This window comes from Cygnus atratus, chromosome 8 (assembly GCF_013377495.2).
Source record: "Cygnus atratus isolate AKBS03 ecotype Queensland, Australia chromosome 8, CAtr_DNAZoo_HiC_assembly, whole genome shotgun sequence".
In the NCBI taxonomy this organism is placed as follows: Eukaryota; Metazoa; Chordata; class Aves; order Anseriformes; family Anatidae; genus Cygnus; species Cygnus atratus.
In genome coordinates, this window is record NC_066369.1 from 5,744,090 (window position 1) to 5,756,856 (window position 12,767).

The 12,767-nt window shown below is 36.2% G+C and overlaps 1 protein-coding gene across 1 annotated transcript; it reads right to left on the reverse strand.

Annotated features, from left to right (window-relative positions):
* Positions 1 to 115: 115 nt before the first annotated feature.
* Positions 116 to 12,130, reverse strand: AKNAD1 (AKNA domain containing 1). The gene is given in 16 exon segments (XM_035537427.2): positions 116 to 1,841; positions 2,232 to 2,298; positions 3,212 to 3,290; positions 4,128 to 4,238; positions 5,623 to 5,708; positions 7,088 to 7,179; positions 7,770 to 7,863; positions 8,341 to 8,495; positions 8,827 to 8,962; positions 9,305 to 9,438; positions 9,915 to 9,974; positions 10,085 to 10,236; positions 10,349 to 10,419; positions 10,421 to 10,478; positions 11,075 to 11,121; positions 11,400 to 12,130. Coding segments are annotated over 16 exon segments (2,193 nt in total). The 3' UTR covers positions 116 to 1,721.
* Between the last annotated feature and the right edge of the window lie 637 nt (positions 12,131 to 12,767).

The window sequence follows — 12,767 nt, forward strand, 5'->3', positions numbered from 1 at the left end:
TAAAGCTTTCCAAAAATAGTTTCTTACAGACTTGCTTATGATTGTGTCTACGTAGTGCGTCTGTTTTATAAATGGAATTGCCTATAATAGTGTTCTGCAAGCTCCCATGTAATTTTAAAAATTGTAAGCTTCAATTTCTTTTTTTGGAGGGGGAGGGGAAGATGAGAGAGAAAAAGAGGGGAAGCAGCCAAATCTTTGGCAGGGCTTAGTAATGAAAAGAAAAAAGCAAACCAAACAACAAAACCTGATGCATTCAAGAAGTTCATGTGGTTTTATTTTTGGTTACTTATTAAGAAAGAAATACATCAGTTTGTGATGAAATGGATCAAATAAATTGTATTAATTCTGTAATACTGCTAATATTTAGATTTGTCTTAGTTATTTAAGTGTAAACTTTTATTAACCTTTTAAAGGGATAACATTGTGTTGATGTGCATTGATATGCTAGTTTATTATATGTAGAATCTGAGAGAAATATCATAAAACATGATTAGTCAAGTTGTTTATTTACCTTTTTTTACAAACTGTGAGGGTATTCATTTTTTGGTTTGCAGAAATGTGTTTTCTTTTCCTTCTTTTTGCCCTCAGGTTAACTAGTAGGTTGAGAACATCTTTGTTAGGTAAGTTTGTTCGAAGTTAATTAGAAGGTGGCAAAAGGATCAAACAGGTTTTTTTCCTTCCTTCAAAACAGTTTATAAATTATAAAATTAAATGATTTAAAAGCAATAAGTGCAGAATGTAATAACTGATATCAGTGTCCTATTTAAGGACTAAAATAATTAGGTCGTACGAAACCCATTGCATTGATACTTATGCATTGTATATGGTTGAAGAAATATCAACTTGAAGTGTTGGACTATTTTCCCACAGTCGGCATTTAAACTTTCTTCAAGTGTTTGGTTTTTTGGGTTTAAATGCTATTATAGCTCAGCGCTTCATAGCTGATAAATATGAGACTAAGAATTTGTGGCTTTGAAATCCATCGTGCTCTTCTTCCAGAAGAAAAATAATAGATTAATTTTCTTGATGCACTGTACTTCTACATAATTTTTTAAAATTCTGCAGCCTACATCATCAGCTGAAATCTCAAAAACAGATATATTGGACAAGGTAAGGCCATCACAGTGAAAGAACCGTTTAATTGTTACAGATACACAAGACAACAAATGGTGTTACTCGGTTATTGAGACCTGAGGAGTATCTTAAAATTAAAGCACTCTCAATGTGGCACACTCTAAAACCAAAATAATTACATACGTTAGCAGCCATTTGGTATGCTAGCATGATGCTTACAGATGCAGAGGCTCACATGCTTAAGCAGCTGCTATAAAGTCTGAAGAGAAAATATATGTAATAAATGAGATATTTATTCTGCTGTTTGGGGTAGGGGGAGAGCAAAAGTCAAAAAGCTAACCTTGCTTGTTTAAATCAATTTTTGTAACGCTACCTTAAGTGAATTCTTAGAGAAGGCAGCTGTAAGCAGGAGTAGGTATTATTAAATGTACCGAAGACTTCCAGTAGAATTAGTGATTTGTTTTCTAGTTCAGACAGCGAGTGTGAAGATGCAGAGTACCAGTATGCTCTCATTTAGTTTAGTATTGATGGTCACAGAACTGAAGCTAGCTGACTACCCAATCTTTGTATTCATTATTTTATATTTGCAGACACGCTGATATTTCAGTATTAACCAACAAAACAACACAGCATTTGAAACCGGATAATTAAAGATGTTTTCTTGCAACTTTAGCTAGATCTTCTGAAATTGCTTGTACCATTCGTTCTGTAGCTCTCTTCAAACTGTTTGCTGTCTGTATGGCATGATCCAGGGTAGAATTTAAAATCTGTTGGGGATAATAAAATACAGCCTTGTTGAGTACGATTGTTTCCATATGTATGAAATAGGAAGTGATGTCCAGTTAAGGTTCTGTGTAGCATTTTCAACAGGTCTACTCTAAAAATACATTGACAAGTTTAAAACAAAAAATGTGGTAGACTACTCCAAGATTTGAGTGTAATAAATCATTATTTTAAATTAGCATGGAAAGTTTCAGCTACGGAACTGTTTTTTTAAACTCTCTCCTGTTCCATTATTATCCTCAAATGGATTAGACAAGCTTAAATGGTAATAACTGGTGTGCTAAGAAAGGGTATTTTAAACAGTTCCATGATGGTGTGGACGTATGTTTTTTAAGATAATTATATGGCTTTTAATTTTCACTCTGAAGTCTTACATTTGTGTTGAAATCATTGGTATTTCTGATGTTGATTGCAGGTTTGTTTCGGGCAGACTTCTTGACACTGACATTCCTAAATATTGATGTGATAGGACAACTTTATCATATATATTTGAAAAGGAGGATTCACCAACCTAAAAAAATTGTCTAAATATAAAGTATATAATAAAACATGCAAAGTTATTTTAAACTGTGAATTAGACATATACACCTTGATAACACGTTTGCAAGTTAACTTTACAGCGAATAGAATCTTTCATTTACCTGTAAAAATACAGCCAATCATAATTTGTATTGCATCTGTACTGCAGTAAGACAGAAAACACTCCCCAGTTAAGAGTTAGGAAATCTCTCTAGCATCATTGTCTCAGCGCTGTAACCTTCTCTGAGTAGTCTGCCATTGATACTCAAGTGCAGCTACCGTACTTTCAGGCAATTACTGCTACTCAGTAATGCTGTCAAAAACTGTGGTTGCAAAACTTGCCTCAGTTTATCTTGTCTGTGCTAACTATAGTTAAGAATCCATTCTATTCCTCAGACTCTGAGTGTAATTTAATGTTAACAAATTATTAAAAAAAAAAAAACAAAACAATACCACACCTTACTTTATTAAGAGTATGTTTCCATTCACAGATCCCTAAAACAAGTCTGTAATACTTAATAGGCAATTCTTTTTGCTACAGGAGTCCTAGTTCTGTCTTGTTTTTCAGAATAAATATGTTAGCTAAAGAGGTCAGATATTGATTTGTTAAATTAGAAAAAATTAGAAACACTGAAGAACTACTCCAAGAGTTATTTACATTTGTGCTTACAGTAAATATATTAAAATTTTACTCATTAATTAAATTTCAAAAATAGTGTGCTCTGAAAAAGATAAAGCACTGCCCCTGCTTATGATAGTGCTGAATATTTTTCATGCTGGATCTTTATTAATGGTATTTTCTGTTGTACCACACACATTTATTACTACAACTTACCTTTCAGAAAGGTTTACAAGTTCACAGGGCCGTTTATTTGTTTGAGCCTTCTGAGTGGAGATTCTCTTCTGTGCATAAGCTTAAGATATTGAGGCCATGTTTAAAACTGATAAATGTATTTTCTATATATGTAACATCTTTCTCTGTTTAGCATAAATTCAACTCAATGTCACTGCTGAATTAAAATTTGAATACATTATGATTTTTTTTGTAAATGAGGCCAAACTTTCCCTTTCGGGTTCCCTGTTGAATTTAGTTCTTCAACAAATGATGTATAGATTTGTATTTAATTTCATACAGTGAAAGACTGCATGGGGAAAGTATTGAATCATTAGACTATCATAATCCTAATAATTATATAAATACCACTTTGATTTTTTTAGTCTTAATACAGAGAAATAGCTAACTTATTAATTCAATTTTTCTGTCTGAAATTTCTTTCTACAGTATAGAGTCCAAGATAATTGATTTAAAACCTAGATGTTCAATGTTTTTAAAAAAATAGGTATTCCCTAACTCTGCATGACACACAATTTCAATGCAGAGCTGGTATTTCCTTTCAATACTTGTTTGTGCTACATTCACTACCAGGTAGTACTGAAAAGGTTGGCATGGTAATGCCCAATTTTAGTGTTCTTCCATGCGGCGCTGGAGATGCTCCTGTTTGAAGTGAAATACAGGACTCTTCAGAACTGGAGAAGGTTAAAGCTGTCGTGCGTAAGGATTAAACCCAGGCAGGTGTGTAAAGGTTGGATTTGCTAATTTCACTTTGCAGGACCTATACCCATTTACTGGTTAGCTGTAGTGCTGTTTCTTATGCTAAGCTAAATTTTTCTTGGTACATGCGCAACATGACTTTTTGCTCTTTAAGATCTAGCCCACAATTTGAAATATTTCTGTAACAAACCATACTTACAGGTTGAACCAGAATTTTTATTTCTACACAGGGCACAAGACTGAACAGACTGTTTGTAATTCCTGTGTTTGAGTTGATAACTGCTTTCTCTAGGGCATCTGAATATAAATCCTGAAAACAAAGACATGTTTAAAAAGTAGAATACTATAAACAAGGATATTTTGTGTAGATTTTGGTATTTTTTGCAATCGTTTTACCTTTTTTCTCTTGACGTAATCTTGTATTGAATGTTTTGTAACTTTCAGTCTCATGTTCCATAAATTCCTCACTTTGTGAACCATAAGAATCACAGGCTGAGATGTCTTCTGAATCAGTGCCTAAAATCCCCAAAATATATATTAAAAATCTGAAATATTAGAAGTTTTGGCTTGTGTACCTAAACAGTTATTGGGCTTTCAGCACTGTAATTTCTGAGCCCTTCACAGCCACTAACAATACTGCAGTTAGAATAAGTTCTTTTTCCTCCATTTTACAGGTAGGGATAGAGCTGTAAAGACTGGCTTTCAGCTTCAACATCTGCATTTGAGGCTTAGGGTTATTGTTCCCAGTCCAAGAAGTGTCCTTACAAAACTAAACACACCCTCTCACTGTCCTTAGGTTTTTGTTCTGGAGGTTAAAATCAATTGTGAAAACAACGCAGCCCAAGAGGAACATCACAAAGAAGTTGGGAGGATATAGTATGGCACTGCTTTAGTTATTGCACAAATCAGCATTAAGAATAATGGCCCCAGTGTATTGTATTAAAGTGAAAGGACATCACGGAGAAGTCAAGGACAAAAGATAGGCCCAAAGCATGAACAGCCCACATGCTGAGATTTCAAGCTAAATCTAATACAGCTCATGCTGCTCTTTTAGTTTGTCAGACATCCTCAGAGTATTCTACGTTAGGGCATCTTAACTTTATCTTTCTAAGAGAAAGAAATGCTTACAGATGCCTAGTGAACCTCTAAGAACTGGAGTCTTAGATGACAGCTCATTTAATTAGTTCATTCACAGTAGCCTGTGTAGGCTCTGGTTTACATTTGGTGAAACTATTAGGAGCTGGACTGAGGAAGGAGAACACTTCCAGTCTGTCTCTATTCTGAATGGAAGAAAGATTTAAGAAAACATTCTTGATTTTCATGCAGAATAACGAAGTTAAATCCCAAAAATGAAAGTGGAAGTCTTAGTGTGAAATGTTTTAATTACCAAATTTGTTTCAATATTTGGTTGTACCCAGACTTAAAACTTTTTTCTCGTATCTAAATGGCAATTCCTTTGTTGTAGGTTGTCTGTTGCCTCTTGGTCTGTCACTGACCAAGAGTGGATTTGATGTGGTCTCCTCAAAAGTCAACTTTGTGTTCTTTCTGCCTTGTGCCGTGCTAAGCAGTAACATCTGTTGAAACTCCAAAACAATTTTCACACTGCTTAGATGTGACAGGAATGCATTTCTTAACAAGATTGAATAGGAGGTATAAGTACAGGGTTCTGACCTTTGTATCGCATCGCTACTTACTCAGATTTGTATCTGATAAATCAGTTGGTTTTCTCTGAATGAAGATTGAACATACTCCAGTTTTCCTTTCCTGGATGTTTTCATTTCTTTGAGCACAGAAACAGAATGATATCTTAATTTTATCTTAATACCTGTATGAGTCTTATGAACATAAAATAAGGTCTGACCAGTTCTTAACTGAGCAGGTATCAGATTTACTTATAGAAAGAACTGTCTCACTGTTCTGAAAAGGTGGGAAGTAGAAGCTTAAATGAGAAATTAACCAATCACAAAATAATGACTACTTGTCCAAGAATACAGTCTGTCAGAAAGACCTTGCCATATCAGAGCAGTTAAACATGCCTAAAAGTGAAGTAATAACTATAGTTTTGAATAGTAATGTAGCATACAACAGTATACATTTACATATAAGTGTTTAAACATGCTATAACAATATTGTCAATGGTAAAGACGATGTAGTTTTTTTAGTAACTTTGAGCTAAGTTAAGGTTTTAATTTTACGGCTTTCACAGAATTAGAGGAATATTTGGGATGTACCTTCTGACAGAAAAAGATCAAAGATCCTTGTTTCCCATATTTGACATATGTATTCTCAACAGGGCATAAAGTATCCTCAAATTTATTTGGAAGTGTTTCCAGCCACTCATGAAAACAAGGATCAGAAGACTGAGTTATTTTTTCTTAAACGGTAGAGAGGGGAAAAAATCAAGTTAGGTGAGTTTTACTAGATAAGCATCATCTATTCAATAAAATAGTCTGAGAACGTTTTTCTCTTATGCTTGCGTTCTTCTCCCAGCAAACTTAGAGTATTGTTGTATTCTACATTGCATGTTATCATAAGATGTGACTTTGGATAGAGATTTAATTTGCCAAAACTTCAAACTCCCAGATAAGGCACGTAGAATTATTTTATCACATTGACATTTCTGTAAATGAAACTCTACAGATTGGCCTTTACACTTGAACTATATGCAGAATTATCAATATGCTCTCCCTCCAGGCCTACCAGATCTGTTTTATGACAATGATAATTTCAAATATTTGTAGTTGCTGAATAGTTTGTAGTTGCTTATTCAGAGTGCTATCATTTATCACTGAAGGGGCGGGGGGGGGTTGACACAAAGCCTCTTCTTTTCATGCACTATTAAAATTTGTTCGTGGTATTTAAGTACCACAGGCCTTACAGTGGTCCAGTGAGATGGGCTTCTTTAATATGAACATATTCCTATCTTTAATGAAATTGATGGGAGTTTTGCCCTTTCTCCAGTGGTCTGCTGCATCATGTACCTTATGTGATTAACTAGTAATACTCTTGAAAACAGGTCATCCTTGTATTTTATACGTATTAAATGTTCAGTGTTCTGGGCAGAATCCAGTGTAGAGACAGACTGGTGCACATGTGTGTATCAGTTCATTTAGCTGTAGAAAACAGTGTCTATGACTAGCCAAAACACAATACACTTACCCTTTCATGTTTTCTTCATCAGCGTTACATTTTTCACTTAACGTACCCTGAGTATGGAATCGAAGACCTTTTTCTTCTGGTGAAAGGCATCTCTGTAGCACCCAGAAAGCAAAACAAACTGACAGTATTGTTTATATTACTGCGTACTCATCAAACAGGATAAGTGTGAACAGTAGCATTGGGTGTACATTTTTTTTTGTATTGCTTTAGTTGCCATCAATTCTACAATTTCATCTGTTACAATTGTAACTGTAAAGCAGACTGGACACCATAACAACACTTCTTAATCTGTGAAGTTGGGAGTGTGGGAAGTCTTACGTAGCTTTGAGAAGGATTAGCCTATATTCATTCACATCTCTCATTGCCTCAAAATTCAAATAAATGTTGTAAGCAAGGAATTGTCTGTGGATTTCTGCCTTCTGAACAAATAACAAAGGCAGGCCAGTAAACACAGCTAAATCTTTCCAAATCTTTCCTAAGAGAAGTGAACTTGATCACAAATCTCAAAAGTTCGGATTTAATTTTTTCCTTTGGAAACCAATTCAGCAGTGTTATGATAGACTGTAGTATCTCAAAAGCTGAGCCATCACACTGCGCAAAAAGGGGAAAAATGTTCCATAAATAATTTTAAAGCTGAATATATTCATCTAAGTTAAAATGAATATGCAAACAGATCTCCTACCGTTACACTGGAAGAATGCTTGCTTGCTAGCAGATAACCTTTTCCCAGAGGCTCCATTTCTCTTCCGGAAGTTGATTCAGCTCTCTTTTGTAACCTGAATTGGTTAAGGAAAAAACATTTGTTTTACTTTCCTAATCTCATTGAGATGATTAACATGTATGAAATACTCTCTGAAAGGGTAGAGATGGTCTCTAGTGTCATTTCACAAAGCTTTGATGGTTAATTACATAAGTATCTGCATCCCTCACTTTTTTAATTAAAAAAGTAATGCAAATTCTTCTGTACCAGTATTGTATTTTTACTAGTGTTTCACATCCTGAATTAGTGTGGTTGCAATAAATTTTTATGCAGAGATATGATAACTACTGGTAATGGTTTGGCTTCAGGAAAGGCCTCAAAGTAGAAATGCCAGGCTGGAAGGAATTCTTGGGTGTTTAGAATTCTCTAATAAGTGTTATCTGGGAATGTTCTACCTACTTTCAGATATTCTAGACATCCCGACTTTCTGTACTCAGCAAATAATTATGAAAAAAGTTTTAACAACTTCAGTAGCTGTCTGTTTTACACTTACATGTGAGGACAAAGATTGCACTTTTCAGCTTCTAAAGAAAACAGATGATTTGTTTGTGGGATTACATCACTTGTCTGAGTTGTATTTTCTCCCTTGTTCTTTTGAAGAAATGTGGTTTCCTCTGGAGGATCGTTAATGCTTGAAACTACTGAGCTCTGTACAAAGTAACCATAGGACGGTAGTATATGGTCAGTGTATCACAAGTACAGGACTTCTACCAGCCAGCATTTTCTGAATGTCTCTTGGGATTCAGAGAAGACTGGTTTCTAAAATAGTGACTATGAAAGCTCTCTTCATTTTCTGTTAGAATTAACAAAATTAATGAAGCTGATATTTCATGGGTAAAAAGATTTCTTTGAAGTGACATGCTATCCAAAACTGTCATGCTTTACAAATATTAGAGGAAAACATACAACTGCACTGTTTTGAGATTTTCTTCAGTAAAACTGTAAAATGTAGTCTTTAAATGACAAAACTCATAATTACCTCCCAAAGAGGATTCAATGAATGGGCAGATTCATCAGAAATAAGTGAAGGAGCCAAGCTGTATTTGCCATCATCAGTTTGTTCTTGGATGTCTTCAAGCAGCATGCCAAGTCTAAATATTTCCCCTTCCACCTTTCTAAAACCAATCACAATACACAGCTAGTGAAACATGTATTTCTTACTGTGATAACCATATTTGGCATTGCATTAAATATTGGGGGGGGGGGGGGGGGGGGGAGAGAGAAATTAATGGAGTTCACTGAGTCTCTTTTAAGTACTCTAATTAATCCGTTAGCCTAATTATAACAGCAATATGTAAAGCTTGACATGAATTTTGGCCAAATCACTTCTAGCTTACTCCATGTAATATTAATGTTTTCACCTCTGAAGAATATTAATGGATAAATGAAGTAATGGTTCTAAGACACTCAAAATATGGAAAATATACAGATGCAATACTTAGCACTTATATTCTAACCTTTCAGGATCAAACTCTCCAACGTGGATAGACTTGTCCTTGTAGTTCTGCAGCTGTAAAACATGGTGCTCCTCTCTAGCAGTTAAGTAACTCCTTTCCAAGGCATCAAGGTATTTTTTCAATTGATTTAATGCCTTCACCAGTGAGAAATAATTCAGTAGTAAATTACATTTTCATTAGTAAGTCATAGTAAGCATAGTTATGCCATTTGCAGTGATGTTGGTAAGAATTGAGCTACTGCTCTGAATTAGAACAGGACTGCATCTCATATGCCCACCCCGTACACTGTGCTGCTCAATTATGTACAAGTAAAATATTGAACTGACTTCAGAACTGATACTCTACGTGTCAAAATTCATAGCTTCTATGGCAATTTAAGGCCTTTAACTGATAGGTTTGAATTGTAAATCCTTAAAAGAAATCCAATTCAGCCATGTACTGAACAATTTAATTTTTGCTTCTTAAACTCAATTTAAATCTGAGATTGATTAAAAAAAAAAAAAGATTTTTAAATGTCTATTTGAGGAAAATATTGAATATCTTGCCAGAAAACTTTAAGTCTATAGACAATTCAAGAACATTTCTGATTATTGAAAATATATTAATTTACCAGGTAATTGTCTTGTGAAACGAATGTCTCATGGGTCATATGTTTAGTGAAATCTTCCACCTTCAAGAGAAAATACTACGCTTTTATATTGGATTTTAAAAATGAGCATTCCAAATGGGTATACAATTTGAGCATCAATGCAAAATAGATATGGAAACAGAGCTCTTAACTTTAATTTTCAGTTGATCTGTCTGTTCTTTTAGTATTTGAGACATCTTTTCTCCTTGTGTTAGTTCTGGCAGTAAATTAGAAGGACTTAGACAGTGTACTTGTACTGTACCAGCTGCTGGAAATGCTGATACCATTGTCCCATGTGGTAATCCTATATAATACAAGAGAAGATCAGTTAGAATTTCTGCCAAGAACTTCTGCCCAAAAGTACTATCAAATTGCATTAAATGAGTCATTTGCATAGTTACTGCAATTTTATTTACTTGGATCAGGCAAATCTTGTGTAGCCTGTGTATTGTTAGGAACGTGTGCTGTAAAGACTTCAGAAGATGTCCCAGTGCCTCCTGAGTAAACAACGAAACTTGGACTTGCAAAATCCGACTGAGGCAGTATCTGTTAAAATGACAACTTCCGTTAGAGAAATGGAATACGTAGAGAAACAGGGTATAGAACACTTGCGGACATTTAACTAAAGAATTTAGAAATACATAGGACAAGTTGTTAATGAGATGCTTATTATAACTGCACCACATAATTTGCTGTGTTTTCAGTATGGATAATATCTCACTGCATATATGCTGGATTTATATATATATATATATATAAATACTTTAACTCAATGTCAGGGAAATCTATGTTCAGAGAACTTGTGTAAATGGGTAGTACAATATAAAGGTGACAACAGTTTGGGGAATATTCATATTCTTAGAGATAAGAGAATGAATTAATAATTGCCTAATGATAGGATGATTTGCAATCACAAATAATACTTCAGTGCATCATCAACTGTTTGGACATGAAAGCTCTGTAGAAATTCGGTCCCACAAAACTGTGAAAGCAATTATTGACAGAAGAGAGATACACTTGCTGATAGCTATGGAATGCTTTTGTGAATTAGTCGTGTTACATTTTACTTAACACAATCTTTTTTTTTATGGTAAACATCACTCTTGACAAGTATTAACAATGTTTTAAAGCATCTTACTTACCTTCAGCTGTTGAAACAATTCTGGAATGCTCATTTCTTCTTGATTCTCTACTTCAACAGAATGAAAACAGTTATTTTCTAGAATGTTGTCCACAGTTACTGATTGACTGAGCAAAATAGGGAAGGATTTTGTTCGTTCGATTGTAGGAACTGATTTAATATTTTCACTTATTTTTGGCATTTTTAGTTCTGAAGTAACTTTAGAGAAGTCAGGAAGGCAATGGTGAATTTCACTTTGGCCATGTATGAGCCTATGAGATGAAACGGTTTTCTTAAACAGTTCTCTCTGTTCCTTCGTGTTGTGAGAGATGTGTGTGTCTTCATACCTGTTACTCAGCTGTGAATTGTCATGTCTGCACCCACAGTTAACAGTAGAAGAAATAGATCTCTTTGAAACAAATTTATTTTCATTTAGCACACTTGGATTTTTCCCACCCGTGCGTACATCCTCATGCTTTTCTAAATGATACCCTTCCAATTCCATTGCCCATTGTTCAAGTGTTAAAGAGCCTTTGCCATGTTCGTAAGCCTCAGGTTTGTTCGTAGTTTCACCAATACTTTCAGCGTAGGACGTCTCTGGTATGGTCTCACACTCAATTAGCTGACAAGTGTTTAGTAATTCTCCTTCAGAAAAATGACGCAAGAGGACATTGGACATCTTTGAGTTAGTTAGATGTTCCTTGCCATCTGCTTTACCAAAGCCACTGTCTGACGCTTCTTTCTTAAAGGAAGCTTCACTTACAGGCATTTCAACCGAAATTCCAGCTGTTGAGGTGGTAGCTGTGTGATAATCCCTGCCGCCTTCAAGTTGGGGATGAGTTTCATACCTTGCTGCTGCTGCTTTGTTGTTATCTTCAGAACAAGATAAACTCAAAATATGAGAAATATTTTCTATCCAGTCATGCAGATCCTCTGAATTACTGTTGTATTTACAGGTTAGTCCTTCATCACAAGGCAAGTCGTCCTGTTCCCCGCCAGTAGAGCCTGAAACGGCGCTGAGTTTATTTACGGGTGAGCTGTGCGCCTGCGTTCTCATCTGCTCTGTGACAGTCTCCATCTCCCACCTCTTTTCCCTATGAATACCATCTCCTCTCTGACGCTGGGGTAGAGCTTTTATGTATTGCATGGATCAAAAGCTGTAAGGGGGCAGTAGTAGGAATTTATTTAGATGTCAGTACAGTTCAGAACAGGATTTACCTACCTCTGTCTTAAACGTCCTCCAGTTTTATTTATGTTATAAACCTGGTGCAGGTTTTCAGAACTGTACCCCTTGACGTTTAGAACCGTACCCCTTATTCCACACTTACTGTAGGGTAAAACCAGAACGAGAGTCAAGCCATGGAAAAGAACAGAGGCAAGCGCTGAAAGCGCTGCGGAGAGGAGCGTGGAGCTCAGCGCCAGGCACCCGCCCTTGCTTCTCCGCCCCCGGTGCTGTCGCAAACTGCAGGACCTGCTCACGGCGCTGCAGCTGCTGCTGAGCCCTGCGGAACCGCCGCCTGCAGGAAAGCCCCGCGTGGCCGCCCCAGCTCCGTGCCCGCGCCCCGTTACCGCTCGCCGCTCCCTTGCCCCGCCGCCGCTCCCCACCGTCCCTCCCCTCCTGGCCCCGCCCCTCCTGGCCCCGCCCCCTACGCCCACGCGGGGCGTGGCCTCCCGCCGCCCCGCTCCTCGCCGCTCCCGTTGGCCCCCGCGCAGGG